At 45.5% G+C, this 18,350-nt stretch overlaps 1 protein-coding gene across 3 annotated transcripts in view; it reads left to right on the top strand.

Moving 5' to 3' along the window:
• Positions 1-17,947, top strand: part of TMEM273 (transmembrane protein 273) — a 45,812-nt gene extending 27,865 nt beyond the window's left edge. For all 3 annotated transcript variants that reach the window (XR_003033066.2, XM_005226626.5, XM_002698965.6), the window contains one exon: positions 1,343-17,947. Coding sequence is in view for 2 of the 3 variants with exons in the window: in XM_005226626.5 (XP_005226683.1) it covers positions 1,343-1,367 (25 nt within the window). In the remaining variant the exon portion in view is untranslated. The remainder of the gene's footprint in view (positions 1-1,342) is intronic.
• Positions 17,948-18,350: the final 403 nt, after the last annotated feature.

The following is an 18,350-nucleotide window of genomic DNA, read 5'->3' as shown; positions in this document are numbered from 1 at the left end:
TTTACATACGCGTGTATATATTAGTCTGGTTCTCGTATGGGTCTACTTTTACTTGGATCTCTGACTGTTTGGTACGGTGCATGGTGTGAGGTATAGATCCAATTTTATCTTTTTCCCAAATGGCAATCCAGTCATCTTAATATCAGTTTTCAAAATCACTGTATTTTCCCCAGTATTTTATTTGTCACTTTTATCATGTTCAAAACTTTCACCTATAGTTGGACTCTTTCTAGACTTCATATTATTCTCCAGCGGTATTTGTGATCACTCATGTGCCATCATCACACTCTTTCTTGGGGTGACTTCACGTATTACCTGGTGTGGCTGGTTCCCACCCTCCTGGCTCTCGCAGTCTAGCTATTCCTGTGTATTTGTTTTCCATATAAACTTGACAACCAACTTCAGAATCTGGCTACAGAAACAGACATCTTGCTGTTTTTATTGGAGCTGCATTATGTTTACACGTTAAATTGAAGACAACTGACTTTTTGAGGATGTTATCCTTCATTGACACAAACCTATGCTTTTCACAAGTGCGTTTTTGTGTGTCTCAGGAGAGTTTTCAGATTTTGGCCTTACGGATTTTTCACATTTCTTATTAAGTTCACTTCTAAATATTTCATGTTTTTGTTGCTTTAGTAAATGGGATTTCCCATCATGTCTCTTACTTGGTCATTGATTTGGGGCATTAACATGATAGCAGCTGACATATTGAATGCTTTTATTGTTTTTTTTTATTTTGTTCTTGATCTCCTTGAGTTTTCATCATATTATGTCTTCTGCCAAATTGTAGATCTTCTCTTCCAATAAGCCTCTAATTGTTTTCTCGTCTCTGATTGCATTGCCTAAAATCACCAGTGTTAAATAATAGTGGAAACAGTGAGCATATTTGTCTTTTGCCTGACTGTTGTGGGAAATTCTCTAGTGGTTTTCATTAAGTAAGATGTTAGATTTAGGGCTAAAGTACACGTCTTATCACCTTAAGGAAACCCACCAGTTCCTATTTTACTGAGTCTTCCCCCCCAACCCCCACCCCTGGCCCAGGAATTTGTGTGGGATTTGGTTAAAAGACTTCTCAGCATTAGCAGGCATTAACTCATCCTCAGGAGACGTTCTCTGGGATGGTCCCAGGAAAACGAGGACATACAGCCACCCTTGTTACTACTTCAGTTTTTTTGCTTCTCTCCTGGTTGATCCGCATGATTTTGGAGGATGTGGTGGAAAATTGGATCTAGGCAGCCACTAATTATCCTAGAGTCTCCAAGTCTCTTTCTCTTTCTTTTGGTACCTAGCTCAGGTCTGGGTATTAATGAATCTTCCAGATGGCTCTTTTTCTTTCCAGAAATGCGCATGTGATCGAGCTCTGAGCGAGCAGCCTCTTCAGGAGGGCACTCTGGGCAGCCACTCACTGGAGACAGCTTGAATCTGAGCATCCAAAGCTGGTGATGGGCCTTCCCATGGAACTCAAAATGCAGGGCAAATAAACTTATAGAATCTACAGTGCCTCCGTCCTGAAAGAAACAGTGCTTCTCTTCTGCAAGGAGCTGACCGCATAAAGGGATGTACGAGCACTCTTGCAAGCAGTAAGAAGGTTTGGAAGTCGACGCATGCTCACGCCTGCCCTCGTTTCCAGTGTCAGAGCTGTTCACGCTTCATGATGACACTGCGTCCGTGGGCCCTACCAGCAGCAAGCGGCTCGTGGAATGAGAACCAGACTCAAGACACAGCTTCTTTAGCACCGCAGTCTACCAGGAGGTGAACAGCCTTGTCTACAGCTGTTGGCCTCAACTTCTTAGCTGTCAGAAGAATCCACCTGTCAACACTCAAGGGAACTGAAAGGTGAAAACCTTTGGGCAGTCTCCATTTCTATAAATGACTGAGAGACCTTCCAAAAGGAGAAAGGCAGGCTGGGCTGGAGTGGGATAAAGGAGTCTGACAGCTGTGGAATGGCCCCACAGCTCCGCAGCTTTCAAATGGTGGTACCAAAAAAGGATGAAAAGAGAAAGCAGCTGCCATGGCCTGTAGTGAGCTACACCAAAGCAAGTGACTGTTGTTATGCTTATAGGATTATTTTGTAGTGACTATGGCAATGTCCGTACCTTATCATGGAGGACGCACTGGAAGAGACACAAACCCAAGGCTGCGTGACGCAGGCCCCATTCACATTTCTCTCCCCTTAATAGTACCCTGGGTTTCTGGGCTGCATTAAAGAATACTCTTTGCCTTTTCATTCAATAGAAATCCAGGTGGCCACATGGAATGGTTCTCCTTAGATTAGGTTACTCAGCTTGTGTGTGGTAAAGATGAGTTATATTTCAAAACAAAGCGCTGTGTTGTAATAATTTGCCTGAACTCCCAGGGCATCTTTTATCTGACTTGATAACAATGTAGTTCATTAGCAGCCTTGGTTAACGGATAACCTAAAGCAGTAATGCGATACTCATAAGCAATTTTCTGTGTGTTAGAATAAACCATCTTGTAAGGTATCTGATAATTGATTTGCTTCTTTCAGCAGCATTTTAATTAAGAAAGCTGGTTGGGAACTGAGGGTGAATGCTTCTAGAAAATATCTATAAACTCAATAGAATGTGGGGTCCTTCCCCTCACCCCACATCATGACCTATTTTCCCAGCACCGCTCCCAGCTTCCAGTTTTGTTTGAGTCCCACCCAGAGTCTCCTGTGTGAAGAACACAGAAGTGTGCTGAGGACTGCTGCTTTCTCCTCGTCTTCCAATGGCAGACATGCTGTGGGAAGCAGAATGGGTTGGGGGTTCCAGGCAATTGGCTTCCGTGGCTTATACCCCAATTCCAAGCTCAGTGACTTCCTTCTGTAGCAGTCCTACCGGAAGCCGTTTTTTCAGCCCCTCTTCATGGGAGCAGCTCCTGGGGACAGAGGTGCCGATGGGCAGAAACTCTTGGATACGTTGTTGAAGCAACCACAGAAGTCATCGTGTCTGTAGGTCCAATGTCCTGAGTGAGAGCCAGTTCTTCTGTCCTGCGCTGTGGTTTGGGACCAGAGGCCAAGGACTAGGATAAACCCCGCCCTCCCAGCTCAGTAGGCTCTGAGTCCCCCAGAACACTTGCAGATCCCAGACAGCCCATCTCAACAGGCAGAACATCCTGCCCAAAGGAGAAGAGACAGTTGAGACTCAGATACCTGTGGGTGGAGTGAGCTGCAGATCTCAGCACCCAGACAGGATCTAAGGGCATAGCTGTGGTTTGCTGCCTCTGTGACTCAGTAACTGGAGGAGAAGGTAAGATGGGAGAGAGTTACCTGGCAAAATCAACAAATTACAAATATGCATCCATCTCTATGGGCTTCTCAGATGCCTCAGTGGTTAAAAAATTCTCCTGCCAATGCAGGAGCTACAGGAGACATGGGTTCTACACCTGGGTCAGGAAGATCCCCTAGAGGAAGAAATGGCAACCCACTCCAGTATTCTTGCCAGAATAAGCCCATAGGCACAGGAGCCTGGCGGGCTATGGTCCATGAGGTCACAAAGAGTCAGACATGACTCAGCAACTAAACACGTACGCATCAATCTCTATATTTTCAAGTTAAAAATATATTTTACATGGAATCTATAAATTAAAATAAACATAAAATAAAATAAATATGTGCATATATTCTTCTATGTGTTTTAGAAGTATGCATATGATGGAATTATATTCTGTCATAGAATGTATGGGCGTTTGAATAAGTAAGTGAAAAACAGCCCTTTTCACCATCCAAATTTGGAAATAGCTGAGAGGTAGATAAACAAGTTAAACAGATGGAGATGAAAGTATTGGAGTTATTCTGATCTTCAAATGAGTCATGACACGTTAATATCACTCTACAGGCTCTAGAGTCCTGCTTGGTCCTTGCCCCAGTCTAAGCAAGAGGTTAGTGTGGCTGGGGTTGCAGTGTGGGCAGCAAAGGTGCAGCGGATGGATGGATTTTGGATGGGGTTTAGCGGTAGGGGTCCCAGGGCTTGCAGACGTAGATTTGGGTGTGGAGCAAAGAGTGACTCAGCCTCAGTCCCAGAGTTTGGTGCCAGGGAGAAGGATGTGGAAGGAAGCCCCAGGGAGTGCTAACCTTAGGAAGGGTCTGCAGCAGTTCTCGGGTTTCTTGGGTCAGCTCTTGGCGAGCCAAAAGATTGGCTGCACTTGGAGAGTGAATCCCATGTTCCTATGGGAGTTGAAGCTTGTAAACTGGGGTTAAAAGCACACCTCAGAGATTGTTCTAGAATGTGCTCTGAGATCCATGAGAAAAGCAGGGAAGAATTGGCCTGGAGGAGCTGTAAGGCTCTTTAACAGTGAGGTGGAGTGTGCAGAGGGGTTGTTTAGACAGAGGGAAGCTGAGCTGAGCTGAAGATACAAGCCGAGGGGCTGGTACCTGTGATATGAACCCTAGAAGGGCCAGGGCCAGCCTGTGCTCAGGGCCCATCCCCCTGATCGGCTCTCTTCTGAGTTATTTGTCATAATCCCAGGGCTTGTCAGATAAATTAAGCATCCTTCAAAAATATGACATTTCACATGGATGTTATCAATAGATGACAAATAGGCTTCTCCAAGGCTGTGTGTGCAGAGTGCAGTGAAGTCACTCGGGCTTGGACATGAGGAGTTATGAGTCGGGGAGGAGGGCAGACCATTTTGGAACCTGCTATGCCAATACCTGCTCCCCTTGTGGCTCAGCTGGTAAAGAATCCACCTGCAATGTGGGAGACCTGCTTCCATCCCTGGGTTGGGTAGATACCCTGGAGAAGGGAGAGGCTACCCACTCCAGTATTCTGGCCTGGAGAATTCCATAGACTGTGTAGTCCATGGAGTCACGAAGAGTCGGACATGGCTGAGTGACTTTCACTGGCTCTGGTGAGGCCAATACCCAGGAGGATAAAAGACCAAGACAAAGTGAAGAAAGGGCAAAGCAATCACTGTGCGTGGGCGTAGGCTGCAAGGAGGAGGGTCAGGAAAAATCAGTTCCTGATGTGCAGTGTCCTGATGCACTGACACAGCGTATCCTGCCGTTTGGTTGTCTGGATATGTGAAGTCTCATTTCTCTTTCATGAAGCCAGTTTCAGAAAGACATAAGTGCGTATGTGAAAAAGAAGTTCAGTGGAAAGATCCCAGAAGTCCCAGTGCTCATTTGCTAGGTGTTCTGGGAGGAACGAGCAAATAGAACAAAAACAAAGACATATCAGAAGAGAGAGAATAAAAGTGAGCAGAGTTACAGAAAGGGACTAGACAACAGCTTAAAAGGAAGGATGTAGTGAGACGCGCAAAACCATCTATACACAGCAGAATCAAAATAAATTTGAGAGCATCAGGAACAAAGAGAAGCAAACGACCCATAAAAATATGAGATTTTGAGAGAAATTAGACTTTTTGTTGGTGGAACTGAATGAAAGAAGATAAAGAACCAATATCTTCAAAATCCTCAGGGGACATGATTATGCACCATAGTATTCTATACCTAAACAGACGATCAATCAAGTGAAAAGGAAAAAAAAATAAAAAAATCAGAAAATTTACTACTCCCAAAATTCTTTCTGGAAAAAAAAAAAGATGACCAGAAGATGGACTTCAGCAAAATGAAAAATGAATTTAAAAGGAATGTGTGAGATACAAGAAGTGTCAGTGAGCAAAGAAACCAGCAAAATTCATATGTAAGTTTACATGAGCAACTATTATTTTTAAAAATTGTGGTGCCATTATAATACATTAAAATCTCACATGATCTCAATATGGGAGGTTGTGTGGGAGAAATGATAGGTATAAAAGCATTAAGTTGTTCAGGGACATAATATAGAATATTGATTAGCTCTCAGTAATGATAGTAGAAAAATACAGTATTGAATTTGCATAATGTAAATTCAGGGTTGCATAATGTAAATTCTAAGAACCCCTAGAATAAAAAAACAGTGGAGGGTTAGAAAACACTAAACAATTACAAGCCTTCAGTTCAGTCGCTCAGTTGTGTCCGACTCTTTGCGACCCCATGAATCGCAGAACGCCAGGCCTCCCTGTCCATCACCAACTCCCGGAGTTCACTCAAACTCATGCCCATCGAGTGATGCCATCCAGCCATGTCATCCTCTGTCGTCCCCTTCTCCTCCTGCCCCCAGTCTTTCCCAGCATCAGGGGCTTTTCCAGTGAGTCAGCTCTAAAGGAGAAAAAGAAGTAGCAGCAGGAGGAAGAGGAGGAGGGGAAGAGTAAGAATGAAAACTCTTGTGTATATGCTTCTGGGAGAGACATAAAGATTTCTCTGGGGCAGATACAACTTTTATTCCTAAAACTGCAAAGCATAGGTGGCATGACCAGTGTGAAAATGGCCCGAGGAACAGTGTTATGGATAATGATATTATCTGCCAGCATTTTGAGACGCCTGGTTTCCAAGGTTGCTGGACCTAGATATTATAAGGAAAGTACATCCCTCTCTGGCCTCCCCATCCTAGTTTGCACCTCAGACTTGGCTCCAGTGCCAGAGGGCCATGGGCAAGAGTAAGGGGAATAAGTGCTGCTTCTGCCAGCCTGAGTGGGTGGCCTCCAGTGGTCTTGGGAAGTCCTCAGGGAGGGAAGCTGATGGAATAAACTGTAAGACCACTTTATCCAAAAGGGAGAAACATGGTAAAAACAATTAGTAGAGGACAGGACAGCCCATTGCCTGGTGAGGCAGAGGGTGGGGATGCTGTGAGGATGGCTGCAGGCGCAGGCTGAGTCAGGCCGGGGGCACCTATGGGTGTCAGTTCAGTTCAGTTCAGTCGCTCAGTTGTGTCCGACTCTTTGAGACCCCATGAACCACAGTACGCCAGGCCTCCCTGTCCATCACCAACTCCCACAGTCCACCCAAACCCAAGTCCGTCGAGTTGGTGATGCCATCCAACCATCTCATCCTCTGTCGTCCCCTTCGCCTCCTGCCCTCAATCTTTCCTAGCATCAGGGTCTTTTCAAATGAGTCAGCTCTTAGCATCAGGTGGCCGAAGTATTGGAGTTTCAGCTTCAACATCAGTCCTTCCAATGAACACCCAGGACTGACTGATCTCCTTTAGGATGGACTGGTTGGATCTCCTTGCAGTCCAAGGGACTCTCAAGAGTCTTCTCCAACACCACAGTTCAAAAGCATCAATTCTTTGGCGCTCACCTTTCTTTTTGGTCCAGCTCTCACATCCATACATGACCACTGGAAAAACCATAGCCTTGACTAGACGGACTTTCTTGGCAAAGTAATGTCTCTGCTTTTTAATATGCTGTCTAGGTTGGTCATAACTTTCCTTCTAAGAGTAAGCGCCTTTTAATATCATGGCTGCAATCACCATCTGCAATGATTTTGGAGCCCCCAAAAATAAAGTCAGGAGCAGTGGAATAAGCAAGAGGAGGGTCAAGGCTACACTGATGTCTCTCCTCTAGTTTGGGAGGAGTAACTCGCCTAGACATAATGGCTGTTATTTCCATCAGTTGGATGAACTGATATGGACTGGCCTTCAGTCAGTATGGGAATCTCCAGCGTGACAACAGCCACATGACCCAGACACTCTCAGCTGTCATGGTGACCATGCACTTCCTAATGGCTCAGCCCTGAGAAAACCATCAGTGGTGTAGACGACCATGTAGAAGGTTTTGTGCACCTCAGTTGCAGGTGCCTCCCCTCCCAAGAAAGTCTGGGCAAAAGGGACTAACTCCATTTCCCCAGAAGGGGAAGTGAGCAGAATGACAGGAAGGGAGTTTGCCCTTTAAAAAAAAGTTTTTCCTGTGTGAATGAAACTCATTAGAGGGGAAATAATATCTAAAGAAGCTTTATCAGAAGCTGAGTCATGTAAAACCCTTGAAGTCCCCATAGGAAGGAAAATGGGTGCCAGTCAAGGGGGGTTTGACCTCAAGCAGGCTGAGATTGTCTCCTTTTATCAGCTTCACCTCATTTGGAGGACGGCAATGACACACCCAGATGAGGAAAGAGGGGTGAGAAGGGAGAGGAGGTGGTGCCAGCGGGTGACTGACACCTGGGCCCTGCAGCCGGGGGCTGGTTATGCTCTCGGACATTGTTTGGTCTTGAGGGAACCCCTCCACCGCCTCCCCCTCCTTGGGGGGAGGTTCCTGTGTCTTTGCTCTGAAAGCAATGTGGAGAAGGAATAAAAGGTCAGATTTAGGCGAAGGACAAGGGAGAAAACTTCAGTGTAACTTCTAAGCTTCAGCTATCATTCATGAAATCAGTGAGCCGTTTTGTCTTTCAAAGGGAAATATCTCTTCAAATTAATGATAATTTACACTACTTCTGAGCATTTGCCCAGCATGATTGAAAAGAAGCCTTGTAAAGCTGCCTTAGCCTTTACAAGATATGTAATCATTTCTTTACAAGATAGGTATCATTACATGTTCATTACAAGATATGTATCATTTCAGGAAATGATACCAAGGCCAGGGCTGAGCTCTCTAAGGGGCTCAGATGCTCAGAGTTGGTGGATGGTGGTGGATGGGAGAGCGGTGGACTGGGGCAGGTGTCCAGAGGGGGCAGGAAGGGACATGGCGAGAGCTCTGGAAGCACTCTGGTGGTCACTGAGGACCACTTGGCTTGCGGTGATGGGGAAAGCCTGCACTCTGTAGATGGACATGGGTCCTGGTTTGGATACCTGGTCCACAACTCAGGAGCTACTTGACCTTGGGCGAGTTGGATAGGCAAATGGCAGGAGTGGAGGGGGATGAGAGCTCTCCAGGACCGTTACAGGGATCAAATAACATGATGAAATGCTTTGCTTTGCACCTGGCCTGTGGCTGGTGGTAGATAGATGTGGATTCTTTTCTGTATATGAACTTGGAGCTGAGAAGACGGAATCTGGGTGGTGCTTCCTCCCATCCAGGCAACTGGAACAGCTAATTCTGGTCCCAAAGTGCCTGAAGCTCCATTTCCCCATGCTGGCTCCTTGGGGCAGTTCAGGGCTAGAGAGGCTGCCCTGCGCCGCCCCGCCCCAGGCCCGCCCCTGATTCTCTGTCTTTCCTGAAGGCGGGAGCTTGCTTGCCCAGCTGGCTTCGATCAGCCTCTCACTGGGCCACTTTTCTGTCTTCATTTGTCCTTGTTTATGTTTCCTTGCAAACAAATGTCATGCCTTTCCCACGGGCTTTTCTCTAACCAGTTTATATTTTAACCCTGTGTAGACAGGGCCAGATGAGACAGAGGATGAGATGGTTGGATGGTATCACTGACTCGATGGACATGAGTTTGAGTAAGCTCCAGGAGTTGGTGATGGACAGGGAAGCCTGGCATGCTGCAGTCTGTGGGGTCACAAAGAGTCGAACACGACTGAGCGACTGAACTGAACTAAACTGAGACAGGGCCAGATTTCTGCTCTTCATCCCAGTCCTATTTCCTGCAGCCAGTGAGCCAAATGCTGCCTTCTGACATCTGTCTCCAGGTCCTGGGCCGAGGCGTGTCTGTAGGACCTGATATGAAGCATCCCGGGGATGGATGGGCAGGAGGCATGGAGTTTTACAAAATCTTGGGTTTATATGTGTATATATATGCATGTATTTTAAAAACTCAGTAGTATTTAAATAAAACTAGAGAGAATTTATTGCTTGGGCTTCCATGGTGGCTCAGTGGTAAAGAATCTGCCTTCTAATGCAGGAGACATGGGTTCAATCCCTGGATCTGGAAGATGCCCCTAAAGAAGGAAATGGCAATACTTACTCCAGTGGGAAATCCCATGGACAGAGGAGCCCATGGGCTACAGTCCATGGGGTCACAAAGAGACACAAGTTAGCAACTAAACAACAACAATTTTTTGCTTATTTTCTTACATGTTTATTGCACAAAAATTAAAAAAACAAGGATAAATAAAAGGACGGGGGAACTCCTTTTCCAAAGATAAATGTTGCTCACTTTTTGGTGTTTATCATTCTCAACTTTACATATCTGAGCATGTATATATATGCACACACACACATATGTACTAGATTTCCATAACTGGGTTTGTATGGTACCGTGGACCCTTGAACAACACGGGTTTGAACTTTGCAAGTCCACATATATGTGGATTTTTTTCAATAGTAAGTACAACAGTAGGTTGAATCCGTGGATGAGGAACCTTGGATACTAGAAGTTATATTCCTATTTCAACTGTGTTGAGGATGGGTACCCCAAGCACCAGAGTTGTTCAAGGGTCAGTTATATATGGCTGTACTTACTATATTGTGAACATATTTTCCCAAGTTCTTCATGAACACCATGGCATCTCTTTGTTTAGTTATCCCATATTTTATTCAACCCAGGGGTTCTCAAATTCAAATCAGTCACACGGAGGATTTATTTAAACCCAGAGGGCTGGATGTACTGGGGTTGAACTCAAGAATCTTCATTTCTAACAAATTCCCAGGTATCAAGGATGCAACCCAATCAACCAAAATTCCTTTCCTGGGACACTGGTTGCTTCTGAATTCGTGAGTACAAATATCACTGTATTGAAAATAGGTCAGAAAAATCTCGGCATACTGTTAATTTCCTTAAAGATAAATTTCTAGAAGTGAGATTGTTGAGAGTGAGGGTATCACAGGTTTAAAGTTGCAGCTGCATATTACCAGAACGTTGTTTCAATCTGTATTTCTACCAGAACGTTGTTTCAATCTGTATTTCCACCAGAGTATGCTGGTTCTGGACCTTGTGTTTGTTTAATTCTTTTTTTTTTTTTTTTAAGATAAAATGTATCCATCTGATCTAGCTAATCTGTATAGAAAGCTAGATTCGCCTCCCACAGGCTGTGTGAACCCAGGAAACCGCACCAAGTGCACAGAGGCTGTTTTGTCATGTTAGTGGAGAAAGAATCCTCGTTTGATCACATTTCTAGATTGCTGTGAGAATCGTAATGATGGTGGGATTGAGCGCCCTTTCTACCCGTGACTCACTTGCAGACGGGAGGGTCTGAGCACTTCCTGAAGAATTCAGAAGCAGCCCCTATTGTGGAAACTTCCCGAAAGTTAGAATTACCGGGAGAAATTTGCCCAAAAGGCTTGTCTTCCCAGCCAGAACTGTGGGCTCCATTAACTGCATGCAGGAGGCCTTGGTGGTGGGCCAGTAAATGATGAACAACCTGTCCCCTGCCTGGGGTGGTAGTGGGGCAAGCAGGAAAGGCCTTGATTTTACTCTGCCAATTACCATGATGGAAATCCCCCCTCCAAGTCCTCTTACAAGCTGCCAACGTGTCACGGAATGTAGTAAAATAATTGGGAATTGAGAAGTTTTGAATATTTGTTACTTTTGTGCATTATATAATCTAATTATAAGTTGATATGATTCTGATTTTGATAAAAGCTGTTTCACAACTGGCTTTCAAAATTCTTGAAAGATTTAACAATTGGTTTTCGTAAGCCAGTCCTAGCTGGCCCCAGATCACCACTGGCTTCCCCTCTTGGCTATAAACTCATTAAAAATGCAAGTCACTTTTCTATCTTTCGGGAAGAATAATGCCTGGTTATGCCAACTTCATTTTTTTACACTTGGCTGTGGGCAAAACACTGGCAATCTGAATAATTTGGGTTCCAAACCTTTGACATTTATACATAAAATAGTCTAATATTAGCCTTTGCAAGGACTGGGATCTGGGGTCGTCCTATGACGTCTGGCTCTCATGCATGGCTGCCAAGCTCCTCCTGCACACACTGATGCATAGAGAGAAACCCAGCAATGTGGAGGAAGAAGACTTTGCTTCCAGAACCTCAACAGTGAGGTCTTGAGAGATGTGTTTTTCAACTGCTGCCATTCTTGCCTTTTAATTTTCTTTGTTTATCTTTATCGTGATCAATTTAATTTGCTGTGGGTTGGGTGGTGAATCCTACAGTGTGACTGCTCCTTATCACATGCTTATGGACTGTCATTTTCCAAAAAGCTGACTTGATTTGTATGTATGTTGTGGTCCAAAGGCCAGCTAGTCATACTCCTTTCACAAAGGCAGGTAAATAATATAAAAAATTATTTTGCGATCTCTACACTGCTGTCTCACTGTCAGGCACCACTGCCTGTGAATTTGTGCTGTATCAATAGCTTATTGTGTTTTGTAGTTAATAAAGTAATAATATATTTACTGAGTTAACTTCAAGTTTTAGGGACTCATTTTAAAGCTATAAACCAAAATTTAAATAATATGCAGATGCTTTTAGTCTTCTCTTGTAAATAATAAATAATTCTCTTATGTTCCCTTCTGATCTTCAGCATATTTATTGAATTTCTGACAGGCAGAGTGGACTTGGGACAGCGTTTGAGGAGAGCTGTCTGTCCCTTGTGATGTGAATCAACGCTGATCTCCTTCTCACCAACGCCAGCAGGGCTTATCTTTCCTCTCCAGGACTGGTGCCACACTGCCCAGGATGCTGGCTGGTTCAGGTGGTCAGGGGCGAGGTGCTTGCTCACTGCTTTCTGCTCATTCTCTGTGCACTTGTGGGTGTGCTACAGCCTCGGGCTGCCTCCTTGACACGGGGGTCCTCCACTTCAGCCGTCTGGACACGCTGATCACATGGAGCAGCCTGCCCGCCACAGCAAAACCAAGTGAGATTTCTCCTAGGAAGGCAAGGGCTGTTCAACAACTGAAAAGTCAAGCCATGTTAATAGAATGAAGGGATAAAATCATGTCAATAGATACGTAAAAAGCATTCTAAAAAAAAAAAAAAATCAACATCCTTTCATGATTAAAGCACTTGGTAAATCAGGATTTGGTGGCTCAGTGGTAAAGAATCCTCCTGCCAATGCAGGAGACATGAATTTGATCCCTAAGTGGGAAAGACCACCTGGAGATGGAAATGGCAACCCTCTTCAGTATCCTTGCCTGGGAAATCTAACTGGATAGTGGAGTCTGGTGGGCTACAGTCCACGGGATCACAAAGAGTCGGACACAATTTAGCCACTAAACAACAACGACAAATTAGGATTAGAAGGGAACTTCCTCAACATGAAAAAGTCCATGTACAAAAACCAGCGACGTTGTCAATAGTAAAAGGTTTAATGCTTTCCCTGAAGATAAGTAATAAGACAAGGACACCAGCTTTCAATTCAACAGGATACTGAAGTTCTTGCCAGAACAACAAGGCAAGGGAAAGAAAGAAAAGACATCCAAATGGAAAGGGAAGAAGTAAAAGTATCTCTGTTTGCAGATGACATAATCTTACGTATTAAAACCCTAAAGAATCCACACCTCCGCAAAAAAATCTGTTTGAATAAGCAAATTCAACAAAACTGAATTTTAAAGTTGTATTTCTATACAATAGTAACGAACAATCCAAAAAAGACATTAAGAAAACGGATCCACTTACACAGCATCCAAAAGAATAAAATACCTAGGAATCAATTTTAATCAAGGAAGGCAGGGTTTGTACATTGAAAATACATACAAACCCCACTGGGGAGGCGTTGCTGGAACCAGTCTCAGTGCACTGCGAGAGTGCAGCCAGCAGCGGACTGGAGTGGCTCATGGACTGCCTTTCCTGCTGGCCCCTCAGTCTTGGCCTTGGGTTCCTTTCTTGGGAACTTTCCTGTTTTCAAGGAAAACACAGCCTGATCCAGCCTTCCTGGAAGTCCTCCCACCTGACTCCCTTACGTTCCTGGAAGGCGTGGGACCACCTGCAAGGCTGGGGGTGGCAGGCTGGGGAGGGACGGTGGCTGTTTCCCCTGGGACACCTCTACCATCCGATAAGTAAGCCCATCAACTTACAAAGGAGACACCGTTTCTGAAGGACTGGGATAGGAAAAAGGCAGTCTTAAGAGGGGAGTCTGCAATAGCCATTCTGATCGTGGGGATAAAAATAAATTATCCCAGTTCTGATTGCCTGGTTGCAGATACCTTGGATGTGAGCTGAAGGCTGCACAGGAAGTGCATTTAGAAGTTGTGCTGCCTCACTGATGGTCTTTAGGGTCCTGGGATCTCCCCTTCCACGCAGAAGCCATGCTTCCAGAAAGTTCTCTCAGAACAAGTTAGCAGCTGATATCCTCAGCTCTGTATCCGAGGTGGCCTATGGCCAGCACATTTTAGACAGAGAGGGGAGGAAGACCCAGCCCTTTCCCCAGAGCTCTCTGTGTGGCTCTCTAAGAACCATCGAGGGGAGGGACCAGCAGCTGGGGTCCCAGAGCTCCTGGGTACACACGTGGCCTTCAGCTGGAGTGCCCTTCCTCCCAGCTGATGTCACCTTTTCAAGGAAACACAATTTGGAAAGACACTTCTGAATCCCCAAAACTTGTTGAATCTTTGCAGTCTCATGGAGCCAGAGCTGGGGTGGGGGGTGCTCTGGGCCAGGTTGGGGCTCTGGGGCATAGCCAGGGATGTGCCCGAGAGGCCCACAGGGGTGCCCTCCTCCCTACTGCCTAATGACAGAGGAGTCCTGGGCTATTTGTGTGGGCGCCCTGAGGTTAAGGTCAGGGAGACAGCTCCAAACAAACCACAGAGAAGAAGCAGCCTGTTATTAAGTCTGAAGGAAAACAAAAGCAAAAGTCCCTTCCTCATTCACTCGGGGAGGCTGAGGGAGAACTTCGTATCACATTTCTCTGCGGCTGAGTTTTTCCTTACGTGGTCCACTGACTCACTTCTTTTTAAATAGTGACGAGAAGCAGCAGAAAATGAACTCAAAAGATGATACTTCTCTACTCTGATCCTCAACTTATCTTCTGGCACTTTCTCTGCAGAGTTAGCACAGGCTAAGGTCATAAACAATTCCTGGGAAATTGGCTTTCACTGGGATGAACTCCCAGTCTGGAGCCGGCCTTATACCTGGCAAGCAGCGTCTACGGCAACTCACCACTTCCCCGCCTCCCTCGGTGTTCAGTCTGACAATACAAGTTTTTTGAGAGGGGCAGTGACAAGGTGGCCCTAATTTCCAGTTGAAGGGAGGGGTGTTGTCCACTTAAAGCACTTTACACAGCAATCGGCTCAGCCTCAGAAATGTTGTGTCCTGTACACCAACCCGGGTAACGCCAGGCCCCTTGGCCAAGTGGACAGGCTATTTCTGGAGGCTCATTGGCTCCAGGATGAATGATCTGATTCTCCCTGTAGCCTAAATTGTGGCCCAAGCCCATCTCTAGAGTTAAAAGTGAAGGGAAGCGAGAAGTGGCGTCTCTGTTTCCTGCTGGGGCTGTGGCTGGTTCGCTTCCTGTTAGTTTCTTCTCAGTGGAGAAAGAAAAGGGAGGGGGCTGAGAAGAGGAGGTTTTGGAAGGAAAGTGGAGACTGGAAACTCCTCCAGGCCTTCTTGATGAGGTTTAAGACTCGCACGTGACGTGTGAGATGAGTTGGCCAGGAGTCAGAGCTCCGAGAAAGTGCTGTCTTGGTCCTTCTGGGCTTTTGCACACCAGCCCTGCCGGCTCCAGCAATGCAGCATGAAGTTCTTGGCGAGGCTGGAGACCCAGCTGGAAAGCTGCGGGGGCTGAGACGTTAGGGGGCTGGGTGGGCCTGATCTGTTACCATCCTCCCCTTGCACTCCCCCACTCCCCCTGCCCAGGGAGGGCAGGAACCCTGTATAGGTGGCCTCCGATGAGTAGCTACTTGGAGCAGAAGATGGGGCTGTGACAGAGAGCCTTCCCATGGCCAGACTCTGCTCACAGCCCGTGTAAAAATGAAGGACAGTGGCACATTTTGATGCTGCGTTGCTTTAAGCACACACCCCCTCCTCCGCCTTGCCCCCAGGAAGCAGACCTAGGGGAAGAGCATGGGGCAGCCTGACAAAGCAGTCCTGCCTCTGGGCTTGAGGGCTGAGCAGTCCATCCTCCTGTCACCTACCTGTACTTGGAGTCCCAACCTCCATCTGTAACATGTGGTTAATAGTGTCTCACTGGTAGGACTGTTAGGAGGGTTAGAAGGAACATACGTAGATTCTAGGGCAATAAAGGAACTGACCCAAGTACCTTTGGAAAATGGTGTTTTCAACTAGAAACTGAATGGCTAAATACAAAAGGAACTGTGTGTAAGCATTGTACTCTCGATGTTAGAGTAGCTTCCCAAGGGTTAACAACTTTGAAGCTGCTCTACGTGAATGCTGGGGTTGCACAAGTGTGAAAATAGACGGTGGGTGGTGGCAACCTTCCTCCCAAGTTGTGCTGGGTGTGCCCCAGTGATCAGCTGGGTACACCGTAGTCCTGATGCTGCTCAGTGAGCCGTCTCACCGGACATACATGAACAGTGCATGGAAAGTCAGTCTACGGAATGCCTATGGCTGAGTGACAAATCACCCAAAACTTAGTGTGTGAAGCTGCTCACAGTTTCTGAGGGTCAGGAATTCAGGCAGAAGATGGCTGAATTCAGAGGTGGTGGCTTTTCTCTGCCCTGAGAAGTCTGGGACCCCAGCTGGAAGATTCAAAGGCTGAAAGTCAGACTCATCTGATGGCACATTCATTCACACGTCTGGTGGCTGGCTGGGATTTTTGCCAGAACTGTTGGCTGGAACACCTCCGTGTGGCCTAGGCTTCCTTATAACATGCCGGCTGGGTCCAGAGGAAAGGAGAGAGAGAGAGACAGAGAGAACCCAGAGGAAGTGATGTTGTTTTCTACAACCTAGCGAAGTCTCCAAGCATCACCCCTCTGCGTTCAGTTGCTGGAGGTTGTTACAAAGTCCACTCTGGTTCAGGAAGAGGGACCTGTCTCTCAGTGGAGGACTGTCAGCTTCACATTGTAAGAGGAGCCTGTGGGATAGGAGCACAGGTGTGGTCACGTGGGGAAAACACCTCCAGTCAACCATAGCTCCACCGAAGCTTTTCCACTTTCCTTGAAGTCACCACTGCTCCCACTGGGATGTGACTGCTTCCTCTGTGCCTCCACATTCATACACAGCATAGGCTTGGTTTAGGGTTTTGTGGGGAGGGGTTGCATGTTTAGTTTTTACATATGTGGGATTCACTTATCTCTTGCTTTTTTTCACTTAACATGAATTTACTTACTAATACATGTAGATCTCTTTATTGCAGTATAGTATACCACAATTCGGAGAAGGCAATGGCACCCCACTCCAGTACTCTTGCCTGGAAAATCCCATGGACGGAGGAGCATGGTGGGCTGCAGTCCATGGGGTCGCTGGGAGTCGGACATGACTGAGCGACTTCACTTGCACTTTTCACTTTCATGCATTGAAGAAGGCAATGGCAACCCACTCCAGTGTTCTTGCCTGGAGAATCCCAGGGTCGGGGGAGCCTGGTGGGCTGCCGTCTCTGGGGTCGCACAGAGTCGGACACGACTGAAGCGACGCAGCAGCAGCTTACCACAATTTGGTTCTGGTGTAATTTATTTAACTATTTCTTTATGTTGATGGATCTTTGACAAGTTTCTTTTTATTTTCTATTTTGAATACTACTGTAGTAAATATTTCTTGATGTGCTATTGTATGCACTTAGCACTAACTGTGAATGTTTCCCAGGCAGTGATGTTAATTGCTGAGTTGAAAGAGCCCGCTTTTCATTGTAATGGGTGCTACCAAATTTCCCTTGAGAAAGGCAAGCCGTGCACTTACAGGTAGAGTAGAAACATATTCATTTCATTTTGTTCTCACCAGCACTTAACAACTGCCAATCTGTTTAATTCTTGTTTGCCTTGTGGGTGAAAACAATATACTTATACAGCATGTGTTTTTAATTTGTTGCTTCCTTCCTAGAATTAGGTTGACCATCTTTTCATATGTTTATCAGCCATCTGCCCTTCTTCTCCTGGGGATTGCTTATTTATTTCCTTTACTGAACTATTCATTTCAGTTTTACTAAAAAGCAGAGAAGTGGAAACTGAAACAGTGAGTTTTTTTGTGTTTTAGCAATGAAATTAAAAAGATTCTCAATGCTTGTGTTGACTGATGCATTTAAGTTTAGAGAAACCACCCTATAATAATAAATGTTAATTTATATTTTCTTTCTAAATATTTTACATTGAAAGTTACCCCAGAGTCACATGAAATTAGTCTTAGTTGTTTTATATGAGGTAAGGCCAAAGTTGATTTTTTAAAAAGTGAATAAAAATGTTCAGCATCATTTATTGACTTTTTTTTCCTCCTAGACCTTTATTTACTTTATCTCTTAAAAATTCAAATATTAATACATAACATGATCTTTTCCTGGACTGCCTTTGTCTTCCATTGATCTATTTGATTTTTGTGCTCTTACTGTTTCCTTTTATAAGGCAAGTCTCTTGATTTATTAAGGGAGAAAGACTACACTTACAGTGTTTCCTCTTCCTGCCAGGGAGCTCTGCCTCTTTACAGGTGCGCGTGGGACTCTCCATCTCTCAGTAAAGCTCTGTGGCGTTTTCCTCTGTTCTGGTTCTGGAGAGGAGAGTATTCCTAGGCGCTGCGTGTGCTGCGGCGGTTGTGTTGCTTTGGGATTATTTTCAACCAATTATCTTCTGAGCTGTTGAGAATTTGGGATCCAGAGGAAT

The sequence above is a fragment of the Bos taurus genome, chromosome 28, assembly GCF_002263795.3.
Source record: "Bos taurus isolate L1 Dominette 01449 registration number 42190680 breed Hereford chromosome 28, ARS-UCD2.0, whole genome shotgun sequence".
Taxonomy (NCBI): Eukaryota; Metazoa; Chordata; class Mammalia; order Artiodactyla; family Bovidae; genus Bos; species Bos taurus.
This window is presented reverse-complemented; position numbering and strand designations above follow the sequence as displayed.